Source organism: Trachurus trachurus (genome assembly GCF_905171665.1).
Source record: "Trachurus trachurus genome assembly, chromosome: 3".
In the NCBI taxonomy this organism is placed as follows: domain Eukaryota; kingdom Metazoa; phylum Chordata; class Actinopteri; order Carangiformes; family Carangidae; genus Trachurus; species Trachurus trachurus.
In genome coordinates, this window is record NC_139893.1 from 31,162,967 (window position 1) to 31,183,141 (window position 20,175).

At 45.4% G+C, this 20,175-nt stretch overlaps 1 protein-coding gene across 1 annotated transcript in view; it reads left to right on the forward strand.

Annotated features, from left to right (window-relative positions):
* nav2a (neuron navigator 2a) overlaps positions 1–20,175 on the forward strand; it is a 90,977-nt gene that overhangs the window by 56,785 nt on the left and 14,017 nt on the right. The window contains exons 13-21 of the mRNA XM_083997702.1: positions 3,864–3,993; positions 7,027–7,345; positions 8,193–8,916; positions 10,131–10,344; positions 12,383–12,657; positions 14,192–14,236; positions 14,781–14,941; positions 15,705–15,887; positions 18,580–18,632. Coding sequence (XP_083853828.1) covers positions 3,864–3,993; positions 7,027–7,345; positions 8,193–8,916; positions 10,131–10,344; positions 12,383–12,657; positions 14,192–14,236; positions 14,781–14,941; positions 15,705–15,887; positions 18,580–18,632 — 2,104 coding nt within the window. The remainder of the gene's footprint in view (positions 1–3,863; positions 3,994–7,026; positions 7,346–8,192; positions 8,917–10,130; positions 10,345–12,382; positions 12,658–14,191; positions 14,237–14,780; positions 14,942–15,704; positions 15,888–18,579; positions 18,633–20,175) is intronic.

Consider the following 20,175-nt stretch of genomic DNA (forward strand, 5'->3'; position numbering starts at 1 on the left):
GGCTGTAAGTCAATGTACTCCCTCCTTCCTCCCCCTGTCTGTCTGTCCGTCTGTCTGCCTCTCTGTCTGTCTGTGTGGACAGAGACAGACATTTGGGGTTATATGATCCAGACTCAGTATGAGGACCAGTCGTGGCCCCTCAAACACAGGAAATCCCCTTACTTCTGCTTCACGGCTCTGTTATGGCCGCATGTCTGTGTGTATATTTCTGCGGCACAGAGCCTGTGAGCATGTGCCAGAGTCGGACGGGGTTTTTCAGGAGGAGTAGGAGGAGAGGAGGGGTGGGGTTAGGGGGGGGTTACTGTACTGCAGGGCCGACCAAGAGACCAACCAACCACAGTCCCCGAGGGCACACACAAGAGAAGTTAAACAAACATAACCACGGCCTCTTTCTCAGGACACCACCAGTCACTCCTATTGGCTGACCCGCGAGGCAGCTTTTTTGTGTCGGTCCCTGCGGCCTCCCCCACTCTGCTCTTCTCTTTAAGGAAAGTTTGGAGGTTTGGCCTCTGACCTCTGACCTCTCTGGGAGATGCAGAAAAAAGCTCTATAAGGCGACCTGGCTAGAAGAGAGGTTTCTCTCTGGCATGTCTTGATGTGGGTCACTCTTCCTCCTTCAAGGGAGAGTGGATGGAAACCTACCTCACACAGTTTTAATTGCACACCCTGTTGATTTAAAGGCTCAGTTCACCCAAGGTAGTAGTCTCAAAGTCCCAAATAAATAACGTTAGCCGTAATGGACGGACCCTTTAAAGAGGAAGCACTTCACCTCTTTTCCTCTGCATGATGATGATCTATTAGATGCCGGCTTCGTCGGACAGCGCTTGGCACCGCTTCCTCGTGGGGGCAGCGCGCGGTTGATGTCTCCCGTCTCCTGTGATTGGCCGTAAAGGGGCCCGGTGTTGTTAACTGGCGGGTTGGCTGTGCCAGCGGGAGGCTGTGGGCAGGGCCACGCTGCTTGGCCTGATCTCTAATTAGCACTGGCTTGTCAGCTAGTCAGGGTGGATCTGTCTGGGAAATTGTAGTCTTGTGCACAACCAAGACACACACAAAACCATAGCCGGGGGAACACACAGTATAAAGCAACAGTGGGATGAGGGATTGTCCTTGAGTTTTCACAGAGTTTGTCTATGATCATGTGGCTTTGACTTGTGTTGCCGTTTGATTCTTCTCAGGCTGAAGTGGCTTATTTAGGGCTCGGGGTGTGTTTGTGTGTGTTTCAGTGTGCTCTATTAGTGGTGCAGCAGCAGCAGCAGCAGCAGCAGTGAAGTGGTTAACAGTCCCGGGGGAGGCTCATGTTACCAGCAGCAGGGCAGGTCCTTCCCTCCTCTCTCTCCTCTCTCCCCCCCCCACCTCGGTCTCTGTGTCTGTTAGTCCAGAGAGAGCCCAACAGTGCCCGGGGGATGAAGCATCAGTGCAACCAGTGACAAAAGAGCTCAATCTAGGAAGAGTGCCAGAAAGAGAGAGAGAGAGAGAGAGATAGAGAGAGGGGGGCGAGAGACACTGAGAAGGCTCAGAGAGAGAGAGAGGTAGACAGAGACAGAGCGGGAGAGATATTTGTCTGTGTGAACTCTCAGCGGCATGGAGTCATGAAGCTCTCTGTCCAGCTTAGCATTTTCCCGCAACGCTCTGGTTCCCACGGCAACCCAGGCACCCTGACCAGGTAGATGCGTGTGTGTGTGTGTGTGTGTGTGTGTGTGTGTGTGTGTGTGTGTCTTCAGGAGACTTTTTGTCTTTCAAGTAATGACTTCAATGACTTTGGTTTAGTTTGTGTTCAGGAAGCTTTGTGATCTTTGTGTATGTCTGTTTCTCCTCGGCTGTCCACAATATCTTTATTTTCCTTCTGTGTGTGCATGTGGATGTATTTGTGTGTGTGTGTGTGTGGGACTTTCCCCTGTGGGTGTGTGTGTGTGTGTGGACGAGTTGAGACGGCTGTGGTCACTCTAAATCTCTCAGCACCTCTCCACTCGTCTGCTGCACGGATGCTTTCAACTCTGGAGCTTGTGTGTGTGTGTGCGCGCGCCGCCGGGCTGCTGTTTGATTCAGTCCGCTGGTCGAATGCAGACGAAGATGCGGTTCCCCTCAGTCTCTGTTTGTCAGGTTGCTCGGCAAAATGTGCGCTTGGCTCTTGTTTCGGCCGAGCACCGGCTGATTAGATTTCTGTGGTAATCTGAATCTGGGATTTCAGCCATTTGAACGTTCTTTGTTTTTGTTTAGTTTTTTTTTTTTAAAGCCATAATTATGATGTTGTGTTCAAGTGCTGGTGGGAAACTCTCAGGCTGCGTTGACTTGCTTTTTCTGTCTGAAAATCTAAGCTGACAGATGAATGATGAATGGGATCTGATATGTAGCGCTGGGACTGGAGCGTCAGTGCTGAGAGAAAGTTTCTGCATCATAAACTAAATCATGTGTGTGATGATAGCTGAACTCTTGGTCAGATGCTTTAGACTTCCCTCATTCTAAACAGTATTTTATTTTTGGCAAAGTCCCTCTTGGCTGCTCGTGTTACCACAATATTTAATCTGATGTTTCTAGGTTTTTCGGTTTATTTTAAGTAAAAAAAAAACAGATTTGGTATAAATAGTGCTCAAACTGATGTAAGATATTGGAACAAGTCTTGTTTGGTATCAGTGTCAAATTATGTCGATGATCTGATAAGTTGATAATTGGCTCATTAGTTAAAAATGAACATAATAGGCAAACAGCCTGAAGCATGAGGATTTGTTGCTTCCCTCTGTTTGTGTGACTGATTTTCTTTTTGTTCTGGGCTGCTGGTGACGTCAGGTTTGGGGCTTTGAGAACATGTGAAGGCCATTTGATCAACTGAACAGTTGGTTGATTTATTGGTAAAGAAAATAATCAACAGCTTTACCAGTAATGAAAATAATCTTTAAAAACTGGAACCTTGGTTGTTATTGTCTGTACATGTCATTGTCAACATAAACAAGACATGTGACAGGTTGTTATGTTATAGTCTTTAGTGAATGGTCCTCTGGTGACACTAAAATCACAGATAGTTTGACAACACTAACTCTGTGTCAGTGTGTGTTTGTGTGTGTGATTGTGTGTATATCCTCTGGTGCAGCCAACCCTGCACTGGCCATCACCATCAGCCTCCCTCTGGCCCTTTCAGAGTGATGTTTGCCAACTGGCTGGGCTTCCTGTCCCCCACAGACTCCCAGCGGACACACACAAGCACACACACACACACACACACACACACACACACACACACATATTTACAAATATCCTGCATTAACTCCCAGCGTGTTTGCTGTGTTCAGATGGATCTGTTTGAACAACTCACAGACACACAAACACACCATGATGTCACCCCTCTGTCGAGCCTTTGTTCACGTGATAGACAACCCCATTCAGCCTGTGTGTGTGTGAAGTCAGTTCAGACGGAGAATAGAGGAAGAGAATCTCCAGGCAGCCGCCCAGACGCCGGATCCATGTTTGTTTGATTATTTGCATTTGCATTAATTCTGTAATTAATAGGATTATTTTTCTCTTCATACAAAGGCGTACATTTATCAGACACATGACTTCATACTTGCTTTTACAGGATGTTTTACGTGTAGACACATCCACGATCACAACTCCAGCAAATCTGAAAGAGGGAAAGTTTTATGCTTAATTTTTACAAAACTGACAATCTGACTTGAGCTGACTGATGCAGAGAAGTGTTGGGTTTTCATGACATGAGAGGCATCATCCCTCACTGCTGAGTGAATGTAGTGTCTGTAGTGTCTCTATAATGAGGAATTAAACATCTTCCCATTGTGCCAAGGAGCAGATTTATTGTTCAGAGTACTAACCCTAGCCTCTCTCTGTCCTCTGTTGTGTCTGTATGTGTTCAGCTGGGATGACAGTAGCTCTGTGAGCAGCGGCATCAGTGACAACATCGACACAGATGACATCAACACCAGCTCCTCCATCTCTTCCTACGCCAACACGCCTGCGGCGCAGCGCAAGGGCCTCAACACACAGGTAAGGCTGCTGGAGTTTTAGTTCTTTTAATACCAGTGGTTAGGAGGTTAAGTCTTAATAGATTAAGTCAAAGATTGAAAGGGATTTGGATCTATTGAATTTGCTTGTGCATTCAGATTTGATGAAATGCCTCTTGTGCCAGGGGTTTAAGTCTCTCTTTGTTTGCAAACAATGATCTGCACTGCAATACACAATCTGTCAATTTAATATGCCTTCAAGAACAACCACAAGTGTAGTAATAAAAAAAAAAGTTCACTCGAACATGGTTTCTTTTATACCTGCGGCATGCATAGACTGTAGGTGGCATGCCTTCGAGCACATTGAAAATTCATTTGCTTATCTGCAACTTTTTGAATATAATTTTTCTGACAGTTGACTAAATGATTAACTAGGCTGCAGTCAGTGTTTGTCAAACATCTCCCTGGCTGCCCATGTTCTTGAACATCAAATTAAAATGTGAAAAGCACAAAAAAACATATTTTTTGTTGTCAATCGCCTCGCGACAAACATGTCCTCAGCGTCTGATTTTAAAAAGCTGATCTTGAGTTAAATGTGAAGGCAACATAAAGCTCTACTGTAGGCAACACGACTACGCGTAGGCTACGAGCCCGTGCCGTGTGTGCAGAAGACGCCGTAGACTGTCTCTCTCTACTCTACTCCATAGTTAGTTGCCCAAAATACCATGAACGAGTAACAGCAAAGTCAGAAGTAGCGTTCAAATGCAGAATCTAAGGGCACACCTGCTGGTAATGAAGACACCCACCCAGGTCAGTGACGCTTTACAGGTGTTTTTCGCGTTGACGCTGACAAGAACGAAACACGGGGAGTGATTTGCGTGCTTACGTAATGGTTTCCCCGGAGACTACGCGACCGCGGAACCCGGCAGCGTTTCACATGGCTGCTACCGCATTCAGCCTGGCTACTGTCAAATGCGGTTTATAAACTATTTGCTAAGTATCAGATACAACTACAACGCTTTACCTCGTGTTTGTATTGAGAGTGAGGAGTCACGTGCCGATTTGGTCTAATCTGGGCGGGGTTTGAGCTTTTTAGTCAGCCGGTCGGCCATGATGGAAGGAGACGCTATCGGTTGCCAGGGGCAACGTCATCAGAACAGCACAGAGACGGACTAAATTCTAGCTCTTTTTTGCGCCAACAGATCAACAAATTACAAGAAAGAATAAGGAGAAAGTAAATCACTGGAGCAGTTTTTAACACAGCAGTGATTTCCAGGCATTGTAAAACAGTAAATTACGGAGTAGACGATTTTGTTTTGCCCATAGACTAGTATGGCTTTTGCCACCGGAATCCTTCCATCATGGCGGAGAAGGGGGGCGGGGCTCTGAGCTGTGACGACAACTCCTCACTCTCAATAGAAAAGGGCTCAGTTGAATCGGTCTACAACCCGCTCCGAGTTCTCCAAGTACCGGTAGTTGGACTGAATCTGTGAGAAAGCTCGGTGAGCCGCCATATTGGTTTGCTATCTCCCTCTTTGCCTCCGCCAACGTCGCCGCTCTTTTTTTTCCTTTTTTTTTTTTACCGTGTTGTTTTCACAGTTATCCCTTGTCTCCGACTGTTCCGACGGCCAACAGAGTCCTCACCCCACCCTCCCACCCATACTGTTTTGGTTAGACAATGGCAGGTGCACAAACAATAACAGAGCCAAACACTACCTCGTGATAATAAGTCAACAGAAAAAAAGGTAAACTGACATAAAACAGTTTACAGGGTGAGTTAATTATAAATTATAAGCAGAAAATTGCAAACTCCTCTTTCATGCATCTACATGGTCATTTCTCCTTTGCTTCATTTTCTTAAATCCAGTCTGCGCCTGCATTCCTGTGCATTCAGCAAAGAATGTGAGACTCACAGAGCTAAAGCTGATGTTGACTCAGGCCTCAAATCACTAAACACTGATTAAGAGCCTCTACGGTTCAGTAAGGTGATCGGTGAGACGATAATATTGTCAGCTGACTCACTGGAGTTCAACACGTGTGCACGCACACACTGCATTGTGGCTGATGTGGAGTCAGTCATCATGTGATGTGTGTCGATTACAGCTGCAGAGGTCAAGGTGCTGGAGAAAAAACAAAGGAGAGTACAAAGGAGCCTTTCTCTCAGTACGGCAGCTCTGACACGGCGAAGCTTAATAAACTCTGCCTCATCTCTCCTGTGGTAATAACACACACTGGCTGGACCGTGCTGCATTTTTGTAGCGTTGCCTGGAAGACTGCAAAACCCGAAAGCAGTCGTCATCCCCTAAACAGCTGTAGTTTACTGTGATAGTTACCGGTAACTAAAGGCTGTGTGGGGGGGGACTAGTCATGTTACACTTTTGTTTAAAACAGCAAAACCTTCACAAAAAGTTCAATGAAGTTCTAAGTGAAGCAGTAGGATACATTTCCTTCAAACACATTTATAACACTCAGCTGCAGACACCACCGCTGTTTCTTCACTTTGCCAGTATAAACTTGTTTGAAGGATGAAAAGAAAAATATTGATGTAGGCCATGGCCAAGTCACTAAATATCCAGGAACAGCATCAGGTATGTTGTAAACACACAACAGAAATGCTTTAATGTTATTCCTGTTGCTTAGAGAGGACTTGCAATTATCAGTGTATAAAAACACCTAGCATAACTTTGAAGAGGAAATATCTCCTTCATTATGATGTTTATTACTCAAATGCCTAAAAGACTGGGATCTTGAAAGTGTCTTTCTTATTTTTTCTTTAAAAATATGAGAATCTTGTCACGTTGCACTAGGAGAAGTTGTTTTTGCTCAGGCATCGTGGTGCAGTCACTAACTGCGACGTCACAACCAGTGTAGCTCCTTCTAATGTGGTCAAACGGCCTCCTGACAAACTGCCCAGGTGACGGCGGTGAGGATGCTGGTAGGATTACCCAGCAGGATGGCTGCGGTCGTAAACTGGAGTGCTACTTGGAACCACTTGGCAGTGTCTCATAAAAGACGCTTTCTTCAGCAGTAATAAATCTGTATGTGTGTGTCTCTGTGTGTGTGTGTGTGTTCCCAGCCTGTGACGGATGCAGAGAAGCACTCGGCCTCCACAGCGTTGCACCAGGCCTGGTCAGGAGACGAGGTGAAGAGGCCAGACGGCGGGTCAGACAGCGGGGTCAGGATGGAGACAGGCTCCAAGTGGAGCCGCCGGAACCCCTCCGACATCTCTGATGAGTCCGACAAGGGCGGCTCAGGGAGAAAGACCCCCTCTGTGTCGCACACAGGCTCTTGGAGGAGAGGCATGAGCACTCAGGTTGGGGTGACGTCCCCCCGAACTAAAAGCACCAGTAGCACGGGCTCCACGGGCTCCATCGGCCTCAAGACCCACAGTTCAGGTAAAGGACAACTGGCTAATGTTTTCACCCTTTGTCTCCATACTTATAGACCCCCTGAACCAAAAATGTATGTTTTGAAATTATTAGCATGTCAATGTAGTGTTTGGGTTCTGCTACAAGACATTTCAGCAGCGAAGTCGCAATGCACGCCATAACTGAGCATTTTAGATTTTAAAATTCAGTTTTCGAAGCCAGAGACTGAAAAAGTTGGATTCAGTTTTTCAGCACCCAGTCAGGTTTAATACGTCAGAATCCCTAGCAACCAATCCCGTTGAATTTTTGTGCATCTCATTTGTTGTTCGCTGTGATGGTGACACTTATCTCTACTTATCTTGCATCTACTTATACAGCTCGATGTTCAACAACAGTATCATTGGTTAACGTGGCCGAGAGGCGTTACTGCTGCTTTAAATACGGGAGACCCGGTTAAAATCTCAGTGCGAGCTTCATGTTTTGATATCGCCCTCCCGTCTCCCCTGCCTCCGCTGATGCGCACCGCAACCCGGTGGCGGTGGGCGGACGCAAGCCCTGATGCATTTACATACTCATGAATATTCATAGAACCTGGATTTTCCAATGAGAGAGAAAAAGTAGACATGTCTTTAGCCTCTTTGAGAGTTTTTTGAGCAACTATTTTGTGGGAAGACAATTTTAATCAAAAAATAGTCATAGCAGAGCATTTTTACAAATTTTAAAGTCCCTCCTCAGGGGGACTTTAATATTTGAACTCACACAAAATGCTTTAAACTACATTACAGTATAAATATAAAATAATTTCTACTGGGCTTATTTCCCTTATGAAATTACCCAGCCACCCTGCTGATGTCTCCTTCTGTGTGACCTGCAGGAAAGACAGATGATGTCAAGGTGTCAGAGAAAGGCCGCGTCTCTCCTCGTTCTAATGGCCTTCACCGTTCGCCCTCAGATGCGGGGCGCAGCAGCGGTGACGAGGCCAAGAAACATTCGATCTCCAGCGGCCGCACGCCTACAACAAACGCCCTCACGCACACCGTCTCAGACCCCCACTCCGGGACGCACTCGCTCACCTCGCGCACCCCAACCAGCACCTTCGGCTTCAAGAAGCAGGGCCATGGGATGGTAACCATGGTCACGGCCAGCGGTGCCACCATCACCAGCGGTTCAGCCACTCTGGGGAAGATGCCCAAATCTGGCGCGCGCTCACTGGCTGGAGGTCTCAAGGCCGGAGGACAGGACGGAGGGTCGGCTCTGGGTCACCACGACGACGGCTTCCTCCCCATGAGCGCCCGCTCCACTCTGCAGTACCGCAGCCTGCCCAGACCGAGTCGCTCAGGAGCCGCCGCACGCAACGGGAACCGCTCGTCCACCAGCAGCATCGAGGCCGCCGTGCTCTCGGTCACCTCCCATGGTAAAAACTCCATCAGCATCGCCAAGGGCAACGGCGTAGGAGGCCTGCTGGCCAATCAGACGGATCGGGAGAAGGGGGTCTCTGAAATTGACAACCTGAGGAGCGGAGTCTCAATGCAGGGCGGAGGAGCAGCGACTGTTCCTCTGACAGGAAGACAGCAGGTTTCTTCACCTACACTACGCAGGTGAGCGCACACACACACACACACACTCACACACACACACACACACTTACAGAACACCATTTATAATGTCAGTAATCCTGTAGACATAGTGACGACTACCAGATGAGCCATGCTGAGTGGCTCTTTTCTTGTATGGGCTTGATTTTACCCACATAAAGCACAGACACACATACAGCAGACCATTATAAAAGACAGTAATCACGTGGTCACAGTAAATGATAAGAAATGGTGAGTAAGGATCACACGTGTGGACTTGTTGCGCACACACACACACTTAGTGAGGTTAAATCAGGCCATGGTGAATGCAGGCCTTGAGCTGGGCTGATCAGCTGCCAAGCCTCAGCCTTGGTGGTGGTGGTGGTGCAGGGGGGGGAGGGGGTGGGGTGGAGCAGGGTAATGGGAGCTGACTCTTACCTCAGCGCTCTGCCCTCATTAATGTGAGGGAGTGATAACTCTTCAAAGAGGCTGTGTGCTGCCATTATCGCCCACCACGGCTGCAGTCATCACAGCCTGCCATTTAACTCTAACTCTGGATTAGCAGAGAACCAAGGGGGAGTTCTTTGTGTGTGTGTGTGTGTGTGTGTGTGTGTGTGTGTGTGTGTGTGTGTGTGTGTGTGTGTGTGTGTGTGTGTGTGTGTGTGTGTGTGTGTGTGTGTGTGTGTGTGTGTGTGTGGGGCTGGCCTTGAGTCAGATGTGAGCACACTGACTCTACCTTCAGTGACTGCTGCAGGCCCGCTGCTCTCTTTCTTGCTCCATGCAGAGTACAGAAAAACACCAGTGGCAAACACACTCTGCTCAGCGCTTTGATCCAGAACAGTCATGAATATTTACATGAAATGTGTTGTTAAATTTACTGCTAATATTCTAACTCCCCGGAGCTAATGATTTCAATGACCCCCCCCCTCCCCCTCTAACGTTTCTTATCCTAACATCAGATTCATTTTTTCCACTCACTCACAAGGAAACATGGGTTCACAAAGAAATTTATGTTGACAGTCTTTTATTACATTTAAAAGACGGAGTGTTCTTTTAGAGGTCCAAATAGCTTTCACAGATAATCCACCTCTTCTTCTTTGTTTATACTTCCCTTCATGAATGGATTATGTGATGTGTCACAATGTCAGAAATGTTATAATTTGTTGTAAATGTTTAAATTTGTGCTGCCCCCCACTTGGCCTCTCATTTACTCTTTCAACACTCTGATTTTTCCTCAGGTTGTTTGGTGGGAAGCCCAGTAAACCGGTCACCACGGCTGAAAACATGAAGAACTCCACCGTTATCTCCAACCCCCACGCCACCATGAACCACGTGGCCACGGTGCTGGAGTCCCCCGATGCGGGGCTGGGAGGAGTAGACAGCGAGACCAGCAGCCCGCTGTATGGAGGCAGAGCACTGGGAACGGGGATGGGGACGCTGGGCAGCGAGCAGGTGAGGGTTATCGGTGTGTTAATGGGAAGAGGAAGAGAAATGATCCTGGGAGAGTATTAATGTGTTATCCTTCTCTGCAAACTGTAAGATAAAAACATGTGGTTTAAACTAAAGCTAAAGTAGTCTGGTTTATTTTTAGATCTGTGACCCAGGAGCCGCCGCTTATTCATTTGTCACGCTGCACACATTCTCTAACTGCCCACCACACACTACTTAGCATGAAAAGAGAGAAAGCGTTTTGTTTTTTTTTGTTTATTTTGGACTTGTATGCAAGTTCTTTTTAACCGTGTTATGACAGTGTCGGTCTGTCACTCAGTCCACCACTTTAATCCAGACTGAAATATCTCAACAGCTATTGGAAGGATTGCAATGAACCTTTTTCTGTAGATATTTTTATGGTGCCCAGCGGAAGAAAAACCTGCTGACTGGTTATTTCATTCAGCAGTGGGGTTGGTATTTGCGGTTCAGAGTCGAGAGACATCCAATGAATTGTGATGAAATCTGGTGCAGATATTTATCAGCATGCTGATTACTTTTCATTTCATGTCACCTCATGTCACAGTACGCGTCCTCCACAGAACTGACTCACCACTTTTAATCCTTAGAGCTACTGTCTTCGCGTCAGCTGAATGGTTTGCGGTCGAGCGTCAAACCAGCCGGTTAAGTTTGGTTTTAAGATTTAAAATGATTGTGTGCCCGAGAGCTTAGAGACAATTAAGCAAGTGTTTGTGTTGGATGTGGGGAGGTGTTTGCAGAGTGATGACACAAGGATCATTTTCTTCTCACCTGACTAATGCAACAAACTTCCCCAGAAGCACAAGACGGACAGTGTAGACTCCTCTTTGACAAACTGTAGGCTACATGCCGACGCAGGGCATTAAGACGCGAGCGTGCTCCGTCTTGAACCCTCCATCATGTTCTCACATGATTCATGAAGCTTTTTCAGACGTGTTATGAATCATAAAGTGACACAGCGGGCAGTGTTCTTTACAAACAGTGTGAATAGTCACTTGTTTCAAAGCAATCGGACCATCAAACTCAAGGGTAATTAATCAGCCGATGACTGTGACATCAATGATAAATCTATCAATGTATTTTTCATTGATCGTGATTGGCGGAAAGTCAGAAAATAGTGAAAAATACCACACAGCCCATGGTCCAACAGTCCAAAACCTTTTTTATTTTATTAAGTTTATGGACAGTGTACACAGACATTAAAGAAAAGAATGTAAAGATGTGTCAGATTTAGCAGAGAGCTAATTTATATCTGTAGTCTATTACTGTACATAGAACACAAATTCACACCTCCCAGACCCCAATACAATAAAAATAGTAATATATAACATCGATACAACATAAACAATGCATAGAACATAGATAGACATTCCAACAGGCTACTTCTGATGTAAAGTGCGATGTTGATGTACTTATATAGTGCTGGTTTGTTTGTAGAATTATACTATATATAACATTGTAAGGACATAAAACACCAAATGACAATCCAAGGGGCTGCTCCTGATGTAAAGTGCAAAGTAGAAATGTGCTTAGATAAAGTGCTGGTTTGCTTGTTTGTAGTCAATAAGGTGCAAAGCGCTTGTGGCAGCATGAAGTAAGAATTACAGTTTTATGAAATTACAGAGTTATTATAGCAGTGTTTTTCAACCTTGGGGTCGGGACCCCATGTGGAGTCACCTGGAATTCAAATGGGGTCGCCTGTAATGTCTAGTAATTGATTAAAAAAAAAATACTGATATAAATATTTTTTTAACTAATTATTATTCTTTTTATAATTATGATTAAAAACACCACACACAATCTTAAACAACTGTATTCTATACTTTCACTTTCTCGAATATAAATTGAGCATCTTTAATGACGGCCGCCAGAAATTTGTGACATCAAAATGGTCACGAGCCAAAAAAGGTTGGGAACCACTGTATTCTAGTGAGAGGAAAATTGACATTTTCACTTTTTAGAAATGGCCTTTGATTCAGTGATGAAGTAACTAATTGTTCTGAACACCCTCTCCGGTCCACAGGCCTCCAGCCCCGGCTCGGTCTACTCCTCCACTGGGCCCTCCAACAGCCTGACGTGGGGCACCACCTTCAGCAGCTCCTCTGCTCAGAGCAGGGAGAGCACGCTGGGCGGGCACGGCGGGGCGGGCAGCATGGGCTACCCCTCCGTCAGCAGCATGCACACCAGCAGCGAGTCTATTGACATGAGCCTGGGCAGTGCCGGCCACGGCACCCACAAGGAGGACACTCTGTCTGCACTGGGCCGCGCCGGCAGCGTCAAGACCGGCATGTCTGAGAGGTGAGGACACACAGAGGTGTTGAGTTTATTTTTTTTTTGAAGTGTCATTTGTTTTCCAATGTCAGCTTTCCTTCTTTAGTCGGTTATACAGTTATCTTTCCATGTCCTTTTCACAGAGTCTGTTAAGGACTTCTGACTTTCCAAAAGTTGCCTGAAGTAATTAACAGATGTTTTTGAAGTGCATTTCACTGCTAAAACATCTGTATTTTTTATTTAGTAAGATTTTGAATGTTTTTTGCCACTCAGGTAAAGCATCTAAACGCTTCTCTCTCTGACTGTGTTGAAATCCTGCCCAGTTCTGACGTTAATTCCTTTTAACGGATCCAGAACCGAGGTGATGCTCAAAGCATTCGTCACGGCGAGGTGTCGCCTCTTGTTTGCCGTTCCGTCTGCGCTCCAGCGCGGAAACCAAATCCCCTCGGCGTCCTCGGTCTGTTATACAGTAATTGTGGTCATTGTCGCAGATTCCATCCTGACAGGTTGACTGTGTAATGTGACAGGAATGTCTCGGAGGAAACTTAATAGCATCTGGAGTCGAAGCTTTGAGGGCCATGACATCACCCTCCTCCTCCGCGGAGTTTTCTTATTAACAGCATTGGTGAAGAATCTCGCAGCTCTGAAGGATTTCTTCTTCCACTTTATTCTCTAAAACCTTCTCTCTCTGTGTCTGTGTTTGTTTTCCTTCCTGTCGTCCATCAGTCCCCTCTCCTCCCCCTCCGCTAGCCCTATATTCAGCCGAAACACGCTACCTCGGAAACAGGACAGGTAAATGCACCTGTGTGCAGTGTTAGGCTCCCTGGTGAAACAGCTGTGGAGGTTCCTACTAAACCACCACCTGCTGCCACACACAAAGCAATCACAGAGGACCACAGAGGGTAGCTCTGTGTGTCGGCTTGTTGCTGTACTTTGTGTCTTTTTTTTTGTTGTGTGTGCGTACGTGTTTTTGCTCTGTGTGGTAGTTAGTGGTTATTTTTAGGACCTCTCGCTCCTGTGTGAATGACAGAGTGCGAACGAGAGGCCGTGTCTGTGTGGATGCCCGCAGCTCCAGTGCCTTTGTTTAGAGGTTCACTCTAGTCTGTTTTGACTGTGACACACTGCCACCTTGTGGTAGAGTTTATACTGCATGTGCAGATTTAGAGCTTAGGATGTTTATTGTGGAGAATGTGCTGCAAAAATCTCCATCTTACGGAAATGTTTTGCTATTTCTTAGCTGTAAAAGTCCTATTTTTAGCACTGGAAATTAAAATAATGAGTCAGTTTGATTAGACAAATGTTTTAGGCATTTTCTATTATCAGTGATCAAATGTCTGTTTCTTTATTTCACTACAGTTGCCTTATTTATTCTAAGAAAATGTTGTTTTAAGTTTTAGAACTGAATGAAATATAAATAAATAAAAATGCAAGATAGAGATTTATTGCAGTGAATAAGTTTGTCTATAAAAAAAAACATAATTAGTATTAGTTAGCCTTTGAGTGGTTTCTTTGCCTCCTTGCTTCCTTTTCTTTGCTCCTCTGAAGTGTTTCTCTCCCACAGCGGGCCACACTGTGGTAGAAACACTCTGCCTAAGAAGGGACTCAGGTACTTATTCACTTCCTGCTGGACATGTTGAACTTTTGCACACTGGTTCACCAAATTGTCGTCTGACTTTTAGTTTCCCTTTTTTTTCTGCGTCTACATTCACTTCTTCGAAGCTTGTTGTGCTCACGCTTAAAAAAATGCTTTATGATGTTTTTGTTTGGCACTTGTGTTGTTGTTTTGTGCTTCTGTGAAGAGGCATGTCACCTTGTCGTTGTACAGAGCTGTCACTGTGTTACGCTGTAGCGGGCTCGATGCCTGGGGTCAGATTTTCTTTGGCTTCTGTTCTGCTTTTCCCCCCAGTTTGTGTTGCTCACAGCTGAGAATCAATCTGTGTTCACGCTGTTGTGATTTCTTGTTTCAGCATCTGATTCATCCAATGTTTAGATCCCAGCTAGTAATCTGGCTGCAGTAGAGAAAAAATCCTCCTCTTTGATTATAAAATGTCTGAAAAATCAGAATCCAGATCAACTTGTCCTTTTAAAATGAAGAACTGTTCTCTTTATGTCCTCACCTCCACTCTAACCTCCTCTTTTACTTCTTGTAGGTATGGCCCATCTCCACAGCTGAGAGGCCATGAGGAGAGCCGCGATTGGCTGCGCTCCCACTCCACCAGCGGGTTGCAGGAGTCAGCCAGTAACTCCCCATTCTCCCCCGGCTCCAGCCTCACCTCCCCCTCCGGCACTCGCTTCAACTTCGGCCAGCTCGGTACGCCCCACACACGACCAAAACACAGCACTACACATTTATATACCCATGATTTAGTATTTCTTTGTGGCCTTAGGCAAACTCAGGTTTATGGAAACAGTATCTGCAATTGCAAAAGTAAGTTACAAAGTGCTTTGCAACAGCAGAAATATGAAATCAGTCAAATCAATGCATTTCAAACAGTTAAACCATCAAGAGCATAAAAAATACTGGGTCATTTCAAAGGGACAGTTCAACATTTTGGCAAATTGGCCTATTGCCATAATCCTTATAGTCTTAGGAGCGGGTTTGTTACCTTTATCATTTTTATCGTAAAGTTCTGTTATTATCTCATAGTGTGGTGAATGTGCAGGTCACAACTTGTCCACCAGAGCGTTTTGGAGTTGTCGGATTGTGTATTTGATGAGTTTGATGAGGGAAACCAAGAAATCCCATTAGCCTCCGTAGCGTAGCTGTGAGCAGCTCACAAAATTCTGAACTATCCCTTTAAGAGAAACAAAACAAATGTCAGTTATTTATCCAGGAAGAATTCCAAACATTCTTTAGTTCCAGCTTCTCAAATGTGAAGGCTTGCTGCTTTTCTGAGCTGTATATGGTTGTAAAATGTATATCTTTGACTTTTGGACTCTTTTTTGCACAGAACAAGCAAATTGAAGATGTCATCTTCAATATTTATAGACTGAACTATTAATAAAATACTAGACACTGATGAAAGTGGTCCTTGCTTGTAGTTAATCAATCATTTCCCATTTCACATCAACAGCATCCAGCCCGACCTCAGGAGCTCAGATCAACCTCGCTGCCCTGCGCAACAACAGCCTGACCAATCAGGACGGCTCCTATGACCCCTGCGGCGACAATCGACTGAGAAACTCCTGCATGTCTCTCGACGAGAAGACTCGCACCATGAGTCGCTCAGGCTCCTTCAGGGACGGCTTCGAGGAAGGTAAGAGGAGACAAAAGGCAGATGGATGATGAGCCTGGTGTGAGTCTCAGCCATGTTTTCTTTAGACCTTCTGTGAAATATGTAATCAGGTGTAATCCTTTTCCGAGACCTGCGTGGCCCCGTCTCTCCAGAACGCAGAAGCCTTCCCTTCCTTATTCCACATCCCCGTGCCAAAAGAGTTATTATTCCATTTGTTTAGAGAACATTAACAGGGATTACAGCCGCTCCTCCAAGAAAAGCTCTCTATCCCCTTAGAAATCCATAATCAGCTTTAGTGTGGCTTTGTTTTTTTCATAAGCTTGTTTATTGGGAAAAGTACCCAGCAGTGGTTTTCCCACCGGCAGGCAGACTCCCTGCTCAGAAGAGCTCTCTCCATTGGAGTCTGCTCAATCCTCAGAGCCATAGAAACACAGAGCTTTGATTTAGACCGGGAGAGGGAGAGGAACGTGTTGTGCTACGTTCTCTTGATGGAAAAATCCAGCTTTAAAAAGCTCTGGGATTTTGGCAGTGAACTTGCATTTCAGTGAAGCACAGTATAAACATTCAACCACTTCATAATGCAGCCACAACACATGTTTGCAAATAACGTCACTTTTCCTGACAGTTGATGAATAACTGAAGCGTCACAGATGGAAATCACAAATGTGAAGGTAGTTTTTGTCCTGCAGAGTTGAACAGATGCAACATAAGAGACGGACAAAGACTTGGAGATCAAACCCAGTGACACTGAAACTGGCTCCCCTTAGGGGAATCAGCTGTGTGCGTGTTCTTTAGGAAACCTGGGAAATTCAGACACCTGTTTGAGAGCTCAGTGGGTTTTTTTTTCTTCTCTTAACCAGATTCTGATTCATGTTGCCTTTTCAGAATAAAGAGTCAACATATGTAGCATATAGGAAAGTCCTTTTAAATCACTGCTACAAGACGGGGCAGTTCATAGGCTACTGTAAGAACAAGCAAATGCACAAATACTAAATAACGGCACAACCAATAAAATATTACATTAAATGTATTTATTTATTATCAAAGTTTGATATTCTGGAAAATGTTTGATGGTTTCCATAACAGTTTTCCAGCCAAGACAGAAGATGATGATGATGATGATGATGGCCACTGAGCAGCATAATTGTCTAATCATGTCTGTTAAAGTTGATTAAATAGGAAACAGCTATCAATAGTTCGTTAGTATAAACAATTTAATTTAGCCAAATCTGTGTTCAGGAAAAACTATAAATGTTGAACCTGGAAGAAGACATCAATATATGACCCAGGCCAGCCTCAAATGTTCACCTTCAAAGTGTCGTCAATGTGTCTTGGGTGCATTCACACCTGAGCTCAGAGCACACCCTCAAATCACCAGAGACTTTAATTTTAATAACAGGTGTTTGTCTAAGGGCATTTGGCTCAAGGAAATGCCGGTTCAACCTTGATATTTTAAAGCGTTTATACAGATGTACACGCACCACACGCCAAAACGCACAGTAACACAAACTCAGAGTTATTATTATTGCGCCCCTCCCCCACTGGGCCCGGTCGTATCCGTGTCGCCGCGTTTCCCAGCCTCACAAGTCAGTCTTCCCTTTCAGTTGAGGAGATAATTACAGGGATCACAGTGAGAGGCGTGAGAGAGAGAGGTGATGACATACAAGAAACTTCCAACATAACTTTCTCTCCCTCTCTCTGTGCCTGCATCTGTGTGTGTGTACATGCCATTTGTGTGAACATGTGTGTGTTCCTTAAGGATAGAGTTACCCGACCGTTGTTAGATTGACAGGACAAAAGTCACATCATCCACCCAACACTTTGTCCTGATGGAGAGCAACACCACTACACACTGTCACCTCATACTCTTGGCCACAAACCCTCCCACTTACCTCTCATGTCTGAGAAAACCACATTTGCTGAGAGACACAATTTATAATCTACGACTCAAACTGAGAGGTAGATGAACATAATCTTTAAGGAGATTAACAGTGTTTGCATTTGTTCTTACTTTCTGTTCCCACACAGCACAGTTGAAGTCACTGTGGGGGGAGGTTTATACTCTTGCACAACTCCCAAGCATTAATCAAGCATGAGAATAAACAGAAAGAGACCTCCTGCTTTATCTTTACTTTGTGCTGGGGAATCACTCGCAGCCTGCAGCTCTGGTCCAGTCAGGTCTTGAAACAATGACAATGAGTCGACAGTGGGAGACGCAAATTCTGCCTTTCATGTGGTTCCATCTGCACGTTCCTGTCTCAACCAAATTAGAATAAAAGAGCGAGTCCTCATTAAAGTCTCGTCTGCTCCCCGTGAGGTAACTAAACCAATCTGCTGAGATCAGCCCCGACCTCTCGGTGCAGCCGATGACTTCACGCTCCTGATCTCCCTCTCTGATCTGCTCCCAGGCGGGAAACAGTGCCGGCGTTGTGTCTTGGCCTCTGATGTATGATTAGCGGCTGAGTCATTAGCACAGAATTGCTCAGGCTGTCATTAGTTGCACCACAGCGCAACAGCAACTGCAGAGCGTAGTTTTTTAAAGTCTTTTTATGACTGCAAAGCCGCGGGACGTGGGGCAGGTGGGAGCGCTGGGAGGAACAGTTGTGGGGTGAAGCAGGGTGGGTGGCTTCTGTGGGGGGTCTGCTGGTAATTATAGTACTGTTGTGTTTACAGATGTACTTTCTAATCCACACTTTTACTTCTGTCTCCTCAGTCCATGGATCATCCCTGTCTCTGGTCTCCAGCACCTCCTCCATCTACTCCACGGTGAGTTGGTCAAACTAACACTTACTTAGGGACAAATACATGACGTAATATAATTTTCAATGCATATTAACCGTAATATTTAGGAACATTACATAGTTTCTCCACTAGGGAGCACTGGTAAATATTATATACCCTTTATGACACATTAGGGTCACAACCTTTTAATTACCAAATTTATTGAATAACAAAAAAACTTTCTGGTGTCACGGTGATTAGGGCACGGAGATGCCCTAGGCCAAATGTAAACTGTCTAATAAAGTTAAAAGCGACTGAAAACAATTATGAAAATGTTTAAGTCAAATAACAATTTTGTTAATTATTAGTAACTTAAAATATGAACATTTGTTCAGCCTAAAAAGCGGGAATATAAGTTGGCTCAACTTAAAAGTAGAACATTAAACACCATTATCATTAATGTCACACAATTATAAAGTAAACGCAGCTCTGTGTAATTATTCTAGACAAAATATGTGTTGTAAACAGTCTGAACTTTTTGGGGCGTCTGAACAAACACGTGCCATTTTAGAAAGTTTTACCAGTGAGTTTTCTCAGGTCCAGAACAGAGCAGCCAGTTTCTCCTTCTGCCTGTCGGATTATCAATTATTATATTGAGGATTTGAAGTTGGCAAATGTGCCTTCACACATTTACTGTCTAGTCCATCCAGACTTGTCTGACTGTTGAGAGAAACGCCTGTCTGCAGACACGCAGACACAGCTCCCGCGCACACACACACACACACACACACTGTGGGCAGTCACACAGCATAGCCCCTCCTCCCTCTGTGGGCTGGTTTACTCACCTGTGCAGGTGTAGCAGTTCAACTCTCAGACACTGTATCCCCCGCTCGGCTCTGGCTGGTCCTTTGAGTCAGAGAGTCAGAGGTTTGAAATCAGAGAGTGGAGGAAAAATGATGGCGACTTTATCCCTGACGGGCACCGTCACATCCTGGCAGCAAACGGTAGGGACAGGGGGGGAGTGGAGGGCTGTGAGGGGGCAGGAGTGCTTCATTCTGTTTGTTTTTCTGTGCCCTGCTGGGACTTAATTACAGCTGCAAGTCAAAGGTATAATTACACAGAGCATACATTAGCAGATGACTGTATGTATGGCTCTATGGCTGTGGCTTGTCAGGCTGAAGCTGGAGTCTCAGAGGCTTCTATCTGTAAAACTAATCTAATGTTTTGAAATTCCACATCAACACAATGAAATCCATCTCTGCCGCAGCCAAGTTTGCGTTTACTTTTCCTTCTGTTCATTTTCCTCACCGCTCGGTCTTTCCACCAAAAACCCCCCTTTGCTGCTACAGTATGATGATGTCCGTAGCTCCTGGCTCGGTCTCTGTTTGTGAAGCTGCTCTGGGATTTTGCATCAGTGTGAGATCTCTGTGTTTTGTCTGTGTCTCCAAGACGGACGGGCTGCCGTGTTTGTGTGTCTAGGATCAGCTGGTCATGTGTGTGTGCGCAAGACTGACAGCTCTGTTTGGGTGTGGAGACAGATGTGCGGATAAATGACACTTTGTGATCCATCCACTCTCGCCACAGAACA